At 36.9% G+C, this 13205-nt stretch overlaps 1 protein-coding gene and 1 long non-coding RNA gene across 7 annotated transcripts in view; one reads left to right on the forward strand and one right to left on the reverse strand.

The window, feature by feature from the left end:
* Positions 1–13205, forward strand: part of LOC109501369 — a 95035-nt gene that overhangs the window by 70046 nt on the left and 11784 nt on the right. For all 4 annotated transcript variants that reach the window (XR_006600372.1, XR_006600373.1, XR_002743694.2 and 1 more), the window contains 2 exons: positions 7371–7435; positions 8832–8953. This is a non-coding gene — a long non-coding RNA (uncharacterized LOC109501369). The remainder of the gene's footprint in view (positions 1–7370; positions 7436–8831; positions 8954–13205) is intronic.
* Positions 10206–13205, reverse strand: part of MPP7 (MAGUK p55 scaffold protein 7) — a 291409-nt gene continuing 288409 nt past the window's right edge. For all 3 annotated transcript variants that reach the window (XM_019834123.2, XM_019834129.2, XM_006933337.4), the window contains one exon: positions 10206–13001. In XM_019834123.2, coding sequence (XP_019689682.2) covers positions 12822–13001 — 180 coding nt within the window. In that variant the 3' untranslated portion in view covers positions 10206–12821. The remainder of the gene's footprint in view (positions 13002–13205) is intronic.

Consider the following 13205-nt stretch of genomic DNA (forward strand, 5'->3'; position numbering starts at 1 on the left):
TTTTTTTATTCTGGAGTTCTGTTCCCTTGTATGGATATATTAGAATTAGTTTATCCTTCTGCCCATTGATAGACATGTAGGCTGTTTCCAGTGTGGGGCTATTACAAATAATCCTGATGTGGACATTTGTGTATAAGTGTTTATGTGAACATATGATTTTATTTCCCTTTGGTGAATATCAAGAAGTGGAATGATAAAAGTACACTTAAGAAACTTCAAAATTGTTTCCTAAAGTGGCTTACCATTCTTCCTTCCCTTCAGCAATGTTCCAGTTGCTTTACATCCATGCCGTAACATGGCATGGTCAGTCTTTTTCATTTTAGCCAGCCTAACTGGCTGTATAGAAACTGTGGTTTCTTTCAATTTGCATTTCCCTGTTGACTAGTGATGTTAAGCATCTCTTATGTGCTTATTAGCTATTTATAGATTTTCTTTTGTGAAGTGTTCACATTTTTGGCCCATTTTTAAAATTGTATTGGAAGACATCACAAGGATTTAAGCAAGAGAATATCCTAATCAAATTTATGTTTTAGAAAAATCACCCACGCTGGGAATATCGAGGATGAATCATAGCAGGGCCAGACTGCAGAAGACGGGCCAACTGCAGGGGTGGGGGGGGGGATTGGAATAGGTCCAGCAAAGGATGCTAAAATACTTGGCAGTGGGTTAAGAAGAGACATCTCTGGAACAACTGACAGGTGCTAGTGACCATTTTTATATATGAGGGTTAATCAAGGAAATCTGATTCAAGTAGAATTTAAAAGGAAAACCACCACCACCAAATACCTGTAGAACTCACAATGTACCAAGCACAGTTCTGAGCATTGTCACAAATATTAACTCAGGATTGATATTCATAACAATCCTAATGATGATTATCCACACTTTACAGAGGAGGAAACCAAGGCAGAGAGTGAAAAGGTATCATGCCTGTAACATATAAACAAAAAATCACAATGAGTGTGATTAAATGTATAGAAGATGATATGGTTTAAAGGATGGTAAAACATGGTTTTGGAACCAGGCATCTTGGAGTTTAACTGCTGTATCTACTATATACTGGGGGATGACCTTGGGCAAGTTTCTTAGACTCTGTGCATCTCTCTTATTCGTAAAACAAGGATACTGCTTTTGTTCAGACTGTTGTGGGCAGTAAATGAGGTGGCTTGTTAAAAGTTCCTAGGATAGGGGCACCTGGGTGGCTCAGGCAGTTCAGTGTCCCAACTGTTGATTTTAGCTCAGGTCATGATCTCACAGTTTGTGAGATCAGGCCCCACATCGAGCTCTGTGCTGACAGCACAGAGCCTGGGAGCCTGCTTAGGATTCTCTGTCTCCCTCTCTCTCTGCCCCGCCTCCCACTTGTGTGTGCATGCTCGCTCTCTCTCTCTCTCTCTCTCTCAAAATAAATAAATAAATTTTTTAAAAAGTTCTTAGGACAAAATAGGTGCCCAGTGAATGTTAGTGCTCGTCCTTTGTTCCGATAAGTATAGAGTGAGTGAGATTGTCAGGGAAAGCCTGTAGAAGAGAAGGATGGAAAAGGATGGAAACCTAAGCAATGGTGTCTTGGTGACAGCATAGGGGGAGTTAAGGGAAAGGAGCTGGGAGAACATGTGTGAACACTCACGTTCATAATAGATCAGGATTCCAAAATTGGGCACAGATTAACGCCACGCATCGCCAGGAAGGGCACACAGGTGAAATCTGCCTTACCGCTTCAGATGCACTTGTTACCAAGTAAAGCACTTTTAGAATATATCGTAACCAAAATTGAGATGTGCTATTTGTGAGACATTTATTCATATTTTAAAAACTGAACTGTAAAAGTAGAACGGGCTAAACAAAAAAATAATTTGAATAATCCAGAAAGGGATGTACTGGAAAGCGAGACTCTCCAGTACCTGTACCTTCCCCAGGTGCACTGCCTGTACTAGAAGGTTTGGACCTTTCCATATCATTTTATGTATATGCATTTTGTAGCACTCTTCAGGTCAATATATACACATTATTTAATAAGTACATTATAATAAGATAATACCAAAAAACCTCCTCATATTTTTAAATAGTGGCATAATAATTAAAAGAATATTACCCATCGTTTACCATTCTCTTACTGATGATAATAGGGTTGATTATATTTTTTTCTATAATAAATTCTACTTAAATTCTAATAAATTAACCTTCCAGTATAAATATGAAAGTGCAAATGAAACTGTTTGGTCTAAGGACATGTGTATTGTAAATTTTGATAGAACTGCAAAATTACCCTCCAAAAAATGTTTTAGCAATTTGAAGCCCATAATAGCTAATATTTATTGAACATTTACCAGATGCAAATACTACATAGAGGGCTTTATGTAGAGCATCTCAACAAACTCTTTTGGACCCATCCTATTATTACTACTTCCATCTTATAAATAAAGAAATGAAGGCCCAGGAAGGATAAGTAAATGAAATGAGGTAACATAGATAAGAAGTACGATAGCAGTGACTTGAACCCAAATCTTTATCATTTAGCATTGTCTGTAAATTGTGCTCATTCTTTTACTGATCACTGTTGGTTTTATTCATGCCTTTTTCATAAATTCATTTTCAACTGCTAGAGTCCATCTTTCAGTCTTTCTTCCTGGAAGAATATAGGGGTGGTAAATATGTCTAAGTTCTTGTATGTCTAAATGAGTTCATTTTATTGTCACTCTTGAATGATGATCTGGGTTATAGAATTTTCAGCTTATGCTCATTTTTCCCGCATTACATAATGTGTCCTTTGCTATATGATACCCTGTTGCGCATGAGATGTTTGATGCCCAACAGATTCCTTTTTGCTCCCTCCCTACCTCTCCTCCTTCTCCTCCTCCCCCTCCTCCTCCTCTTTTCCTTCTTCTCCTTCTTTCTCTCTCTTTTCTTTTTCTTTCTTTCTTTCTTTCTTTCTTTCTTTCTTTCTTTCTTTCTTTCTCATTATGGGATTCTTTCTCTGTTGATAAGGTTTACAAATTTACAAAATAAATATCTGGATCTTTAAATCTGAAGGCCTATCTTTAATTTAGAGAAGGATTTATACCATGTCTTAATATAATTTTCTCCTAATGGGAGATCCTACTAGATAGATAGATACTGGCTGTCTTGGATCTGTTTTCCACATCTCCACACTTTTTTTCCCTCAATTTGCATCCCTATCCTTTTACAATTATGTTCGAGGAAAATCTATTAGCTTGATTTTTTAATTTAATGTTTAGGTCTGCAGTAATGTCTGTCTTTTTATTCGATCTTATTAGATGTTTTCTGAAACTATTCCTAACTTTAAAGATATTTTCTTCTTCAGCAGCCTGTTTATAGCAGCAGGATCCTCAAGGATGCTAGTGTATGCTCAGTTATATATAGATCATATCAAAATATACTATTAACACAGGATGCACAGTGAAACGAAAAGGGTGCAAAAGAGGTGGCATTTGAATGGCTATGCATCCAATAATCAACCCTACCATACTCAGCGATCCCTTTCTATAGGACAAATTTTGTATTATCCCTTTTGCACTCCTGACATGAAATCCATAGACAGTGTAACCTGCAGAATTAAGAAGAAATTCCACTGTAAGGTAAAGAAGAAAGGAAAGGGAAGCATTTGAGAACAGAATATACCTTTTGATATGTGCATGCTCAAGCAGCCCTTCTCTAAAGATGGCAGTAGTCAGATGCACGCAGTCACCGCACATGCCACATGAGTGAGACGCAGGTGTCACAAGTGGTATTGCCATTAGTGACGTGAGGTTCCAGAACGGTGAAAAACTCATACTGGGTTCTGAAAAAATCAAGTTCAATCTTCCTTTGATTCACGTGGTAGTGCATTCATGGAGAACTCAGTGTACATTACAACCTAGCCAAAACACCACTCATGTCATCTGTTCCCAAGTGGCTTGAGCCGATGTTTATTTTTATTTGTTTCTTCCCTCAGAAAAGCTTTTAAGGCAAATTTCCTGGAGCTCAGTTTTAGTCATATTTCATAGACTGATAGCTTCATTATTTTCTGAATAATCTGCAGTTTCATTTTTATTTCCTTGATGGCTAGAATACTTAAAACTTATTTACAAAATTTTTCTAGGTGGTTTTTTCCCTTTCATTTCTATTTGTCATTCATTTTCAGTTCCATTGGACTGTGGAGATAAAATGCCATTTACACTATTTAAGGATTTTGGAATTTAATGAGGTTTTCCTTGTGGCTTACTTTGGGGTTGGGTTTCGTAAATGCTCGGTGGGGCTCTTGAAGAGAAGGTGTGATTTCAGTTTGCAGGACAAAGCATTCTTTCCGTGGCTATGAGACCAGCCTGAGAAATTAGGAAAATCAGACCTTCTACAACTATTTTTCTTCACAATTTAACAGAAGTGTTTGAAAAATAACCGAATAATGTGGTTTTGTTGATTATAATTCTCAAGGGTTTGCCTGTGGCTTCAATGCTCTTCCTTTTGTGGCTTGCACCATTGATTACTATAGGAGAACGTTCTGTCCCAAGTAATAAACATGGAATTCAATGTTGATATTATTATTATTGTTTCCTTTGCTTTCTTTTTGTTTGCATCTGCCTGGCTTATTGTTGCCAGTCCTTTTACTTATGCTCTATAGCTTCTCTTTAACATTTACAGTAATTATATTGTTCTGTAACTACAGTTATTCAAATATATTCCTATTTAGATCTTTTCTGTCTTATATACTAATAATTAGAATGCCTAGGGCAGAGTAAAGACTGAACAGATAGAATCTTTGGTATTACTGTTGCCTAATCAAGTTAAAAGATACTATTTTGTTTAAAATGGTAGACTCACAAGCATGATAAATTTGTAAATCCAAAAACATTAGAACAATTTTCTTCAAACTTTAATTTTAAGGTTAAAATTTCATCCATATTATGGAGGAAAAAAAGTGGAACCCAAGAAAAATAAAATTTAAATATAGTCTCTTGCTTTGGCCCATCCTATAGTTTCCAGAGATTACTTTCTTCAGATAAAAAAAAAAAGTTTATTTACTTATTTTGAGAGAGAGAGAGAAAGTGTGAGCAGGAGAGGGGCAGAGAGAGTGGAGGAGAATCCTGATGTGGGGCTTAAATCCATGAACCGTGAGAGCATGACCTGAGCTGGAGTCAGACACTCAATGGACTGAGCCACCCAGGTGCCCCCAGGACACACTATTATAATACCATTGACTATATTCTTTGTGCTGTGCCTTTCATCCCTGCGACCCATTCATTCCACAACTAGAAGCTGGTATCTCCCACACCCTCCCCTCTGGCAACCATCAGTTTGTTTTATGTATTTATGGTCTATTACACCTTTTTGTTTATTTTATTCATTTTTTTTAGATTCCATATAAGTGAAACCATATTGTATTTGTCTTTGTCTGACTTATTTCACTTAGCATAATACCCTCTAGGTCCATCTGTGTTGTCAAAAGTGACAAAGTATCACTTTATTTTTACGGTTGTGTGTGTGTGTGTATAGCACATCACCTTTATCCATTCATGTATTGATGGACACTTTAGTTGCTTCTGTACCTTGGCTATTGTAAATAATGCAGTAAACATAGGGGTTTATATATATGCATCTATATAAATATATATATATATATATATATATATATATATATATATATATATATATTTTCAAACCAGTGTTTTCATTTGCATTTGGTAAATACCCCTTAGTGGAATTTCTGGATCATATAGTGTTTCTATTTTTAATTTTTTGAGGAATCTCCATACTATTTTCCACCGTGGCTGCACCAATTTACATTCCCGCCAATTGTGCATAAGTGTTCCTTTTTTTCCCCACATCCTCACCAACACTTGTTGTTTCTTATCTTTTTGATTCTGGTCATTCCTACAGATGTAAGTTGATATCTCATTGTGGTTTTGATTTGTTATTTCTCTGATGATTAGTGATGATGAGCATCTTTTCATGTGTCAGCCATCTGTAAGTCTTCTTTGGAAAAATGTCTATTCAAGTCCTCTGCCCATTTTTTATTGGATTGTTGTGATTTTTTTTTTTTGGTGTTTAGTTGTCTAAGTTATTAATGTATTTTGGATATTAACCCCTTATCAGATATATCATTTGCAAATAGCTTCTCCCATTTGATAGGTTGCCTTTTTGTTTTGTTGATGGTTTCCTTTACTGTGTAAAAGCTTTTTATTTTTATATAGTCCCAGTAGTTTATTTTTGCTTTTGTTTCCCTTGCCTGAGGAGACATATCTAGAAAATTGTTGTTAAAACTGATTTCAAATTACTACCTATGTTTTCTTTTAGGAGTTTTATTATTTCATATTTCACATTTAGGTCTTTAATTCAGTTTGAATTTTATTTTTGTGTATAGCTTAAGAAAGTGGTTCAGTTTCACTCTTTTGCATGTGGCTGTCCAATTTTCCCAGCACCATTTGTTGAAGAGACTGTCTTTTCCCCATTGGATATTCTTGCCTCCTTTGTTGCAGATTAATTGGCCATATGAGTGTGAGTATATTTCTGGGCTCTCCAGTTCTATAAAATCATTTGTTTCTGATCCTGTAAAAAGTGCTGTCGGTATTTTGATAGGGATTGCACTGAATCTGTAGATTGCTTTGGATATATTCTTTCCATTTGTGTCATCTTTAATCTCTTTCATCCGTGTTTTATGGTTTTCCAAGTACAGGTCACTCACTCCTTAGTTAAGTTTGTACCGAGGTATTTTCTTCTTTTTGGTGCAATTGCAAATGGAGTTGTTTTCTTAATATCTCTTTCTGCTACTTTGTTATTAGTGTTAAGAAACACAGGTGATTTCTGTGTATTAATTTTGTGTCCCGCATCTTTATTGAATTCATTTATTATTTCTAATAGTTTTTTGGTGGGGTGCTTAGGGTGTTCTATGTATAGTATTATGTCATCTGCAAATAGTGACCGTTTTACATCTTCCTTACCAATTTGGATGCCTTTTATTTCTTGTTGTAGCTACTACTTGTTGGATAAAAGTGGTGAGAGTGGGGGGCACCTGAGTGGCTCAATTAAGCATCTGACTCCCAATTTCAGCTCAGGTCATGATCTCACAGTTCAGAGCCTGCTTGGGATTCTTTCTCTCTCTCTGTCTCTGCCCCTCCCCTGCTCTCTCAAAATAAATATTTTTTTAAAGTACTGAGAATGGACATCCTTATGTTATTCCTAAACCAAGGGGAAAAGCACTTAGTTCTTCACCATTGACTACTATGTGGCTGTAGGTTTTTCATATATGTATGGCCTTATTCATTTTGAGGTATGTTCCCTCTAAACCTACATCACTGAGAGTTTTTTAACATGAATTGAATGTTGAATTGTGTCAAATGCTTTTCCACATTGAGATGATATGATTTTTATGGTTCCAGAGTGCTTTCAAGTTCAATCGTGTCACTCCAGGGAATGTGACAGCTGTGCAGAAAAACAGCCTTTGGTAAGTGAGAGTGAATAGTGGGAGTCACCTGAGTTACTCATGGATGCTGTTTACCATTAGGAGTGCTTTCAGCACCAATAGCCCAATAGCGACTTAAACCATTAGAACACTTATTCTTACCAGCTTTATTAAAATACAGTTGACATATAGCATTGCATAAGTTGAAGGTGTACAATGTGATAATTTAATACACTTATATATTGTGAGACCACAATAAGGTTGGCTAACACTTCCATCACCTCATATAATTACCTTCTTTTGTGTGTTTGGTGATAAAATGTACTCCTAGCAAGTTTCAAGTACATAATACAGCATCGTTAACTACAGTTGCTGTGTTGTATACTACACTTGATTCCTAGAGTTTATTCATCTTATAACTGGAAGTTTGTAGCCTTGACCGTCATCTCCCTATTTCCCTACCCTCCAGCCCCTGGTAACTAACATCTACTTTCTGAGGTTGCCTGTTTTAGATTCCATATATTAATGAGAACATACAGTTTTTGCCTTTCTCTTATTCCACTTAGTGAAAGGCCCTCAAAGTCCATCCATGTTGTTGGGAAAGGCAGAATTTTTTCTAGCTGAGTAATTTGGGTGTGTGTGCTTCCCCAATTCTTTGTTCCTCTGCTGATGGACCTGTTTCCTTGTCTTGCCTATTCTGAGTAAGGCTGCAACGAACGTGGGAGTGCAGATATCCCTTTGAGACAGTGATTTCTTTCAGATAAATACCTAGAAATGGGATTGCTGGATCATATGGAAGTTCTGTTTTTAATTTTTTGAGGAACCTCCATGCCAAATTCCAGAGTGGCTGTACCAGTTTATATTCCCAACAGTCCGTGAGAAGAACCTTTATTGAATATTTAGCAATTAGTGGAATGAGGAGGTCCCAGGATCAGTTCAACAGTTCAATGATGTTCCATCCTCCATCGATTGGCCTTTATGGTCCATTGTGCCTTGGTTTAAGGTTGGGATTATGGCTGTCAAATTGACAAGCATCACAAAATACCCAAAGTATCTCAAACAGAAAGGATGGGGACGGGGTCATAAAAGATCTTTTGCCTCATGCAGTTGTTTAAATCAGGGGAACAAGTCTTCTTCACAGCTTCTCCGACAGATGTTACCTGGAATTGGGTAGCACGACCTGCTCCGATTAATCTCTGCAATATGCAGATTGTCCTGATTCATCACTAAGGGCCGGGATTCAGGCAGACTAAACAAAAAATTGCGTATTATGCTACACAGGTATATTTCTGGTAATAGCCACCTTTTGTGGATTAGCCTGTTCACACAGGCATAGATACATCAAGTTCTGATTAAAGCAGCAGTGTTTTGAGGAAATTATAAACTTATGCGTAAAAAGGATAAACCCTCTCCAAATTACCTAATCTCATGTTTCCAGCTCATGTTTCTGGCTCCAGTTATAGCAACACCAGGCAGCACAGGGCAGCGAAAATAGCATGGTCGGAGGAAGGCGGACCCTGACCCTGATTCCACGACTTATCACCTGTCACCTTGGAAAAGGTACTTAAGCCCTGCCCCTCACTTTTCTCAGTTGTAAAAGATGAAGATATTATCTTTCATGTTAAGGGAACTGTGAGGACTAAATGAGATAGTGAATGGAAATCATACAGATGTTTGATGACTAGTAAGTACAATTTGGCAGTTCCTGGGCTTGTGTGTAAGACAGCTGTTAGAAAAAATATTTCCTGCCCTCCAGGAGCTTAAGGGTAAGTGGGCAAACATTTGGAAGGGAAGTGTGTTAGAAGAAAGGGCATTAATACAATTAAGGGACATTTCTTTCAAATCGATATAAATTATGTTGCATACCAGCGGCTAAAAATAAACATTTGTTCACTACCCTACTGAGGATTACTTGATTAGGTCCTGATGTATCACTTGGAAGTAATGGCTGTTTTCTAAATAATAAAACGGTCATAGAAATTATGAGGAAACTTCCGGCTAATTTGCTAATGGAGCACTGTTTCTATGGGGTGATTATTTATAGAGCTAAATTAAAACTGTGTGCTGTGAGAATAACCATTATAAAACAGGAGTTCACAGTTACTGAATACTTCTACCCCAAGTTTTGTTCCAAATACTTTACATGGATCAGCTCTTTCAAGCCCACAACAATCCCGTGAGGTGAGCAGTATTATCATCTCCATTTTTCTGATCAGAAAATGAGGACCAGAGAGGTTACACGACTGTCTCAAGGTTGCAAAGCTGGTCATAGACAAAACCAGAATTTGAACTCAAGGATTCTGGCTCTGGAGCCCATGTTCCTGACAGCTCCACTGTACAGTCTTTCGTTGGAACCAGAGCTGGGATTAGCTGGTTCAGCTGTTGAAGCAAGGACAATACTAATTAGCCTGTCTCTATGAACAGGTGGCAGTTTGTCCTCAGGGACAGCTAAATAAGAAGGTTTAGTTTTGCTCTACCTGTTCAGGAACAGGATGTGGATAAAGCTTGGATTCCTGATGGGGAGGGGTGGGGGAAGGGATGTTCCCGTCACAGATGGGCCCAGATCACCCACCCTCGACCTCTTTAAATGGCTGCACTGTATGGGTAGGAGCAAGACTAGTGAATTCCATCTCTTCAACAGCCTTGTTGAAGCCAACAAGTATTTGACTGAAACAAATACGAAGTTTAATTTCAGACATGGCAAGTTCAAACAAAACCTTGATATCAGAGTAGAAAAGAGAATTTGTTCTACCATGGGAAACAGTGTACCAAATACCCAAGTGCAAAAACAACTGTGCAGAAAGAAGACAAGTAACTTGAAGACACTTTATTAAGATCAAAGGTTTTCCATTACATTCATTTATAAATCTTTACTAGTTAAGACGAAAATAAATAATAAAAATCTAGATCTTCGAGAAGCTTTGAATAACAGTTTCTGTAAATCTGCAAAGATTACATGTTTTGTCGATTTTATATTACAATTTAGATACATTCAATCATTATACAATACCAGGAATGTCAGCCTTACATATATTAAGAACATTTATATGAGGAAGTAAAACAAGGGGGAAGAATATTTCAATTTCACCTTTTTATTTTTAACCGATTTGATAATCATGGGAGTACAGAATTTCCTTCTTGATCTTGGATTTTAAATATATGGACTTAAAAATACGAACATTCCTCTTCTCCACTGGTGGCTGACACTCTGTGCTAGGAGCCGGCTGCTCCAAAGAACCCCACACGCACGCATCTCTGTAGGTGTTGGAGGTCTGGGTGCAGACACAGAGTCCAGGGCCTTTTGCTACAATTGTCAACAAGGCCGTGGCCCTGCCTAACTCAGTTTTAACCTAAGCTCTAAGCATCCACATGGCCATATAAATGTCACTTACAACACCATATAGACTAATAAAAGATTCCTTATCAGTTTTAAAAGAACATTGCTCGGCTCTAGTGTGAAAAGGGAGAATGGTCTGGACAGTTAGATTTTTAAATAACACCCCATTATTACTACTGACAGCAAAAAGCACTCAGTTTCCACAACATTACACTTACCCTCTACCTCCACGGTAAAGAATGTGGACTGCCTAAATTATTCAGACCACTGCTAGATAATTACATGTTTCCCATTACTCTTCGTACAGGAAGTCTTGATTTATAGGAAATTTTAGTCTGTGTTCAAAGAGGAATATATTCTACCCAAACTCTCTACGTAAGACTTGTATTTTCTTAGAGCAGCTATATAACTTTACGGCTTTAGCATCAGATCTGGGGACCCTTTTCCCCACTATCTTAAAAAACTAAATTGTTTGCTATTTAGTTAATAAACATAGAACTCGCTATTTGGATCATGTTAAGTAACATTTAGTCTGATTATTTTAGTGTGTGTATCAAGGCTATTGCAGTAGAGTTTTTGTCTCTGTTTCTAATGTGAAATCTGACCTGTCTGAAGGAAGTCCAGTGGATAATGCTACGTCAGATGTGCCATGCACATAGAACACGCTTGTGAGTCTGTGTATGAACAAAGGTCAAATATTTACATGGAATGTTGACCCTGACTTATACAACTATTTTAAATTACGATATCTTTACATACAATTTACGAATAGCTCCATTTGATAATTAAAAAAATATGCCTTTCAAATATTTCATAAATATATAAAATTTCACTACATTCTATTTTTCTTTGAACATGACATCTAAACTCTCTTTACAAATGAACAAACAAAATATTTTCTGTTTGGAAGTTACAGATGCAGTGAGTTTTGATTGGCCGGGTCTTACTGCAGGCAAGAATGACATGACATGTTCTCTTATACAACTTCTGGTCATTTTACGGTCTTGAGCTACGTGAATTGTTTGAAGTTCAGTAGTAACCAAGAAAAATGAGAGCCCATCTAAATATTTACAAGAGTCTTAAAAGTCTAGAAAAATGGCAAGATTAGGATGGTATCTGACCAGTGTTAAGAATTATTTTGATGATGCCGAGGTAAGTTAACATTACATGAAAAGTTTTCTAAAATATGTCTTAGTGCAATTTAAATATATGATCAATTGCACAGGTGAAAAATGATCACATTTTTAACTGTATCAGTTAAAACATCTACTTTTAGAATAGGTATCACATTCTTACAATTTATTGGGAAAATCCAAAGCCAGCTAGAATCACCTCTTTGGTGACTCTAGAACTCCTGTTTGAGGATTGACAAATAAAAACGTCCTTTGTAATCGTTACTTGCCCCAAGATATTACCATCCTGATAAAGATTAATACCATAAGGAAAGGCTTTTAGTTACGGATATAATCATTTTTAAAAGTCCATCTTCCCTTCTTAAACATTTGGGTCACTGATATGTAGTCATAAAAAGGCCTTCTCAAGCTATAACACAAAGGCCACTGTGAATATATTGTATATATGTAAGAAAAAGGTTGCACTTTAAAATAATAAGGGGATGCCTTACTGTTAGCCTGGGTAAATCTATAATGACCCATCCAAAGAAGAGCAAAGATGTCCTGTTTCTTTGGAGCTGTTCAAGGCTGCTAACTTAATACCTTCAACTGCTAACCCACAAACTCGATGGCAGGGCCCACGTCTAAGACCAACTGAAGCACTGAACTCCAATATCTATTCTCTCTAAAACGTCCAACCTCATCTTGGAGCTAGAACTGCATGTTAAAGACAATCAGAAGGTTCAAAGCTCTGCTCAGAATACGGTACTGTGTGGATTTTGATTTTGGATCTTATACTCAAATATTGTGTTTGAAATAAGGCTGTAAAAAGATACAAACAAAACCAGCATTCAGTTTTAACCAAGATTGCACATCTACAACAGTGATATAGATTAAAAAAAAAAAAACCCTACCATCAAAATGGTAACTGATTCCATCATGCACTCTACAGAAAAGATGCTCATGGGACCTCCCTTAGTTATGAATGTAACCAGCTCACTGGAACCCAGTGGGTTTCTGTCTCTAACTTGTCAAAAGTAGTCTTTAGCTCATTGAATGCCACGGTGAGGTCATCATTTACTATAATTTTGTCAAAAAGATGGCCATATTGACTTTCCATTATCTGTGCAGATTTAATCATTTCCTGAAAGTCGTCTTCCTACAAAAGGAAGTAAAAAAAAAAAAAAAAAAAAAAAAAAAAGGTTAACCAGGCAATTACACCACTTTACACGGATGCAAACATTTCCACAACTGGTTTACTGAATGCTATTCTGTGTTCATTCTTTCATCTCAGCCACAAATGAAAATGACCCTCTTGAACGACAAGTTCTTCAGAGGTCATAGCTTCTAATACTCTCTCTCT

Source organism: Felis catus, chromosome B4, assembly GCF_018350175.1.
Source record: "Felis catus isolate Fca126 chromosome B4, F.catus_Fca126_mat1.0, whole genome shotgun sequence".
NCBI classification, from domain to species: Eukaryota; Metazoa; Chordata; class Mammalia; order Carnivora; family Felidae; genus Felis; species Felis catus.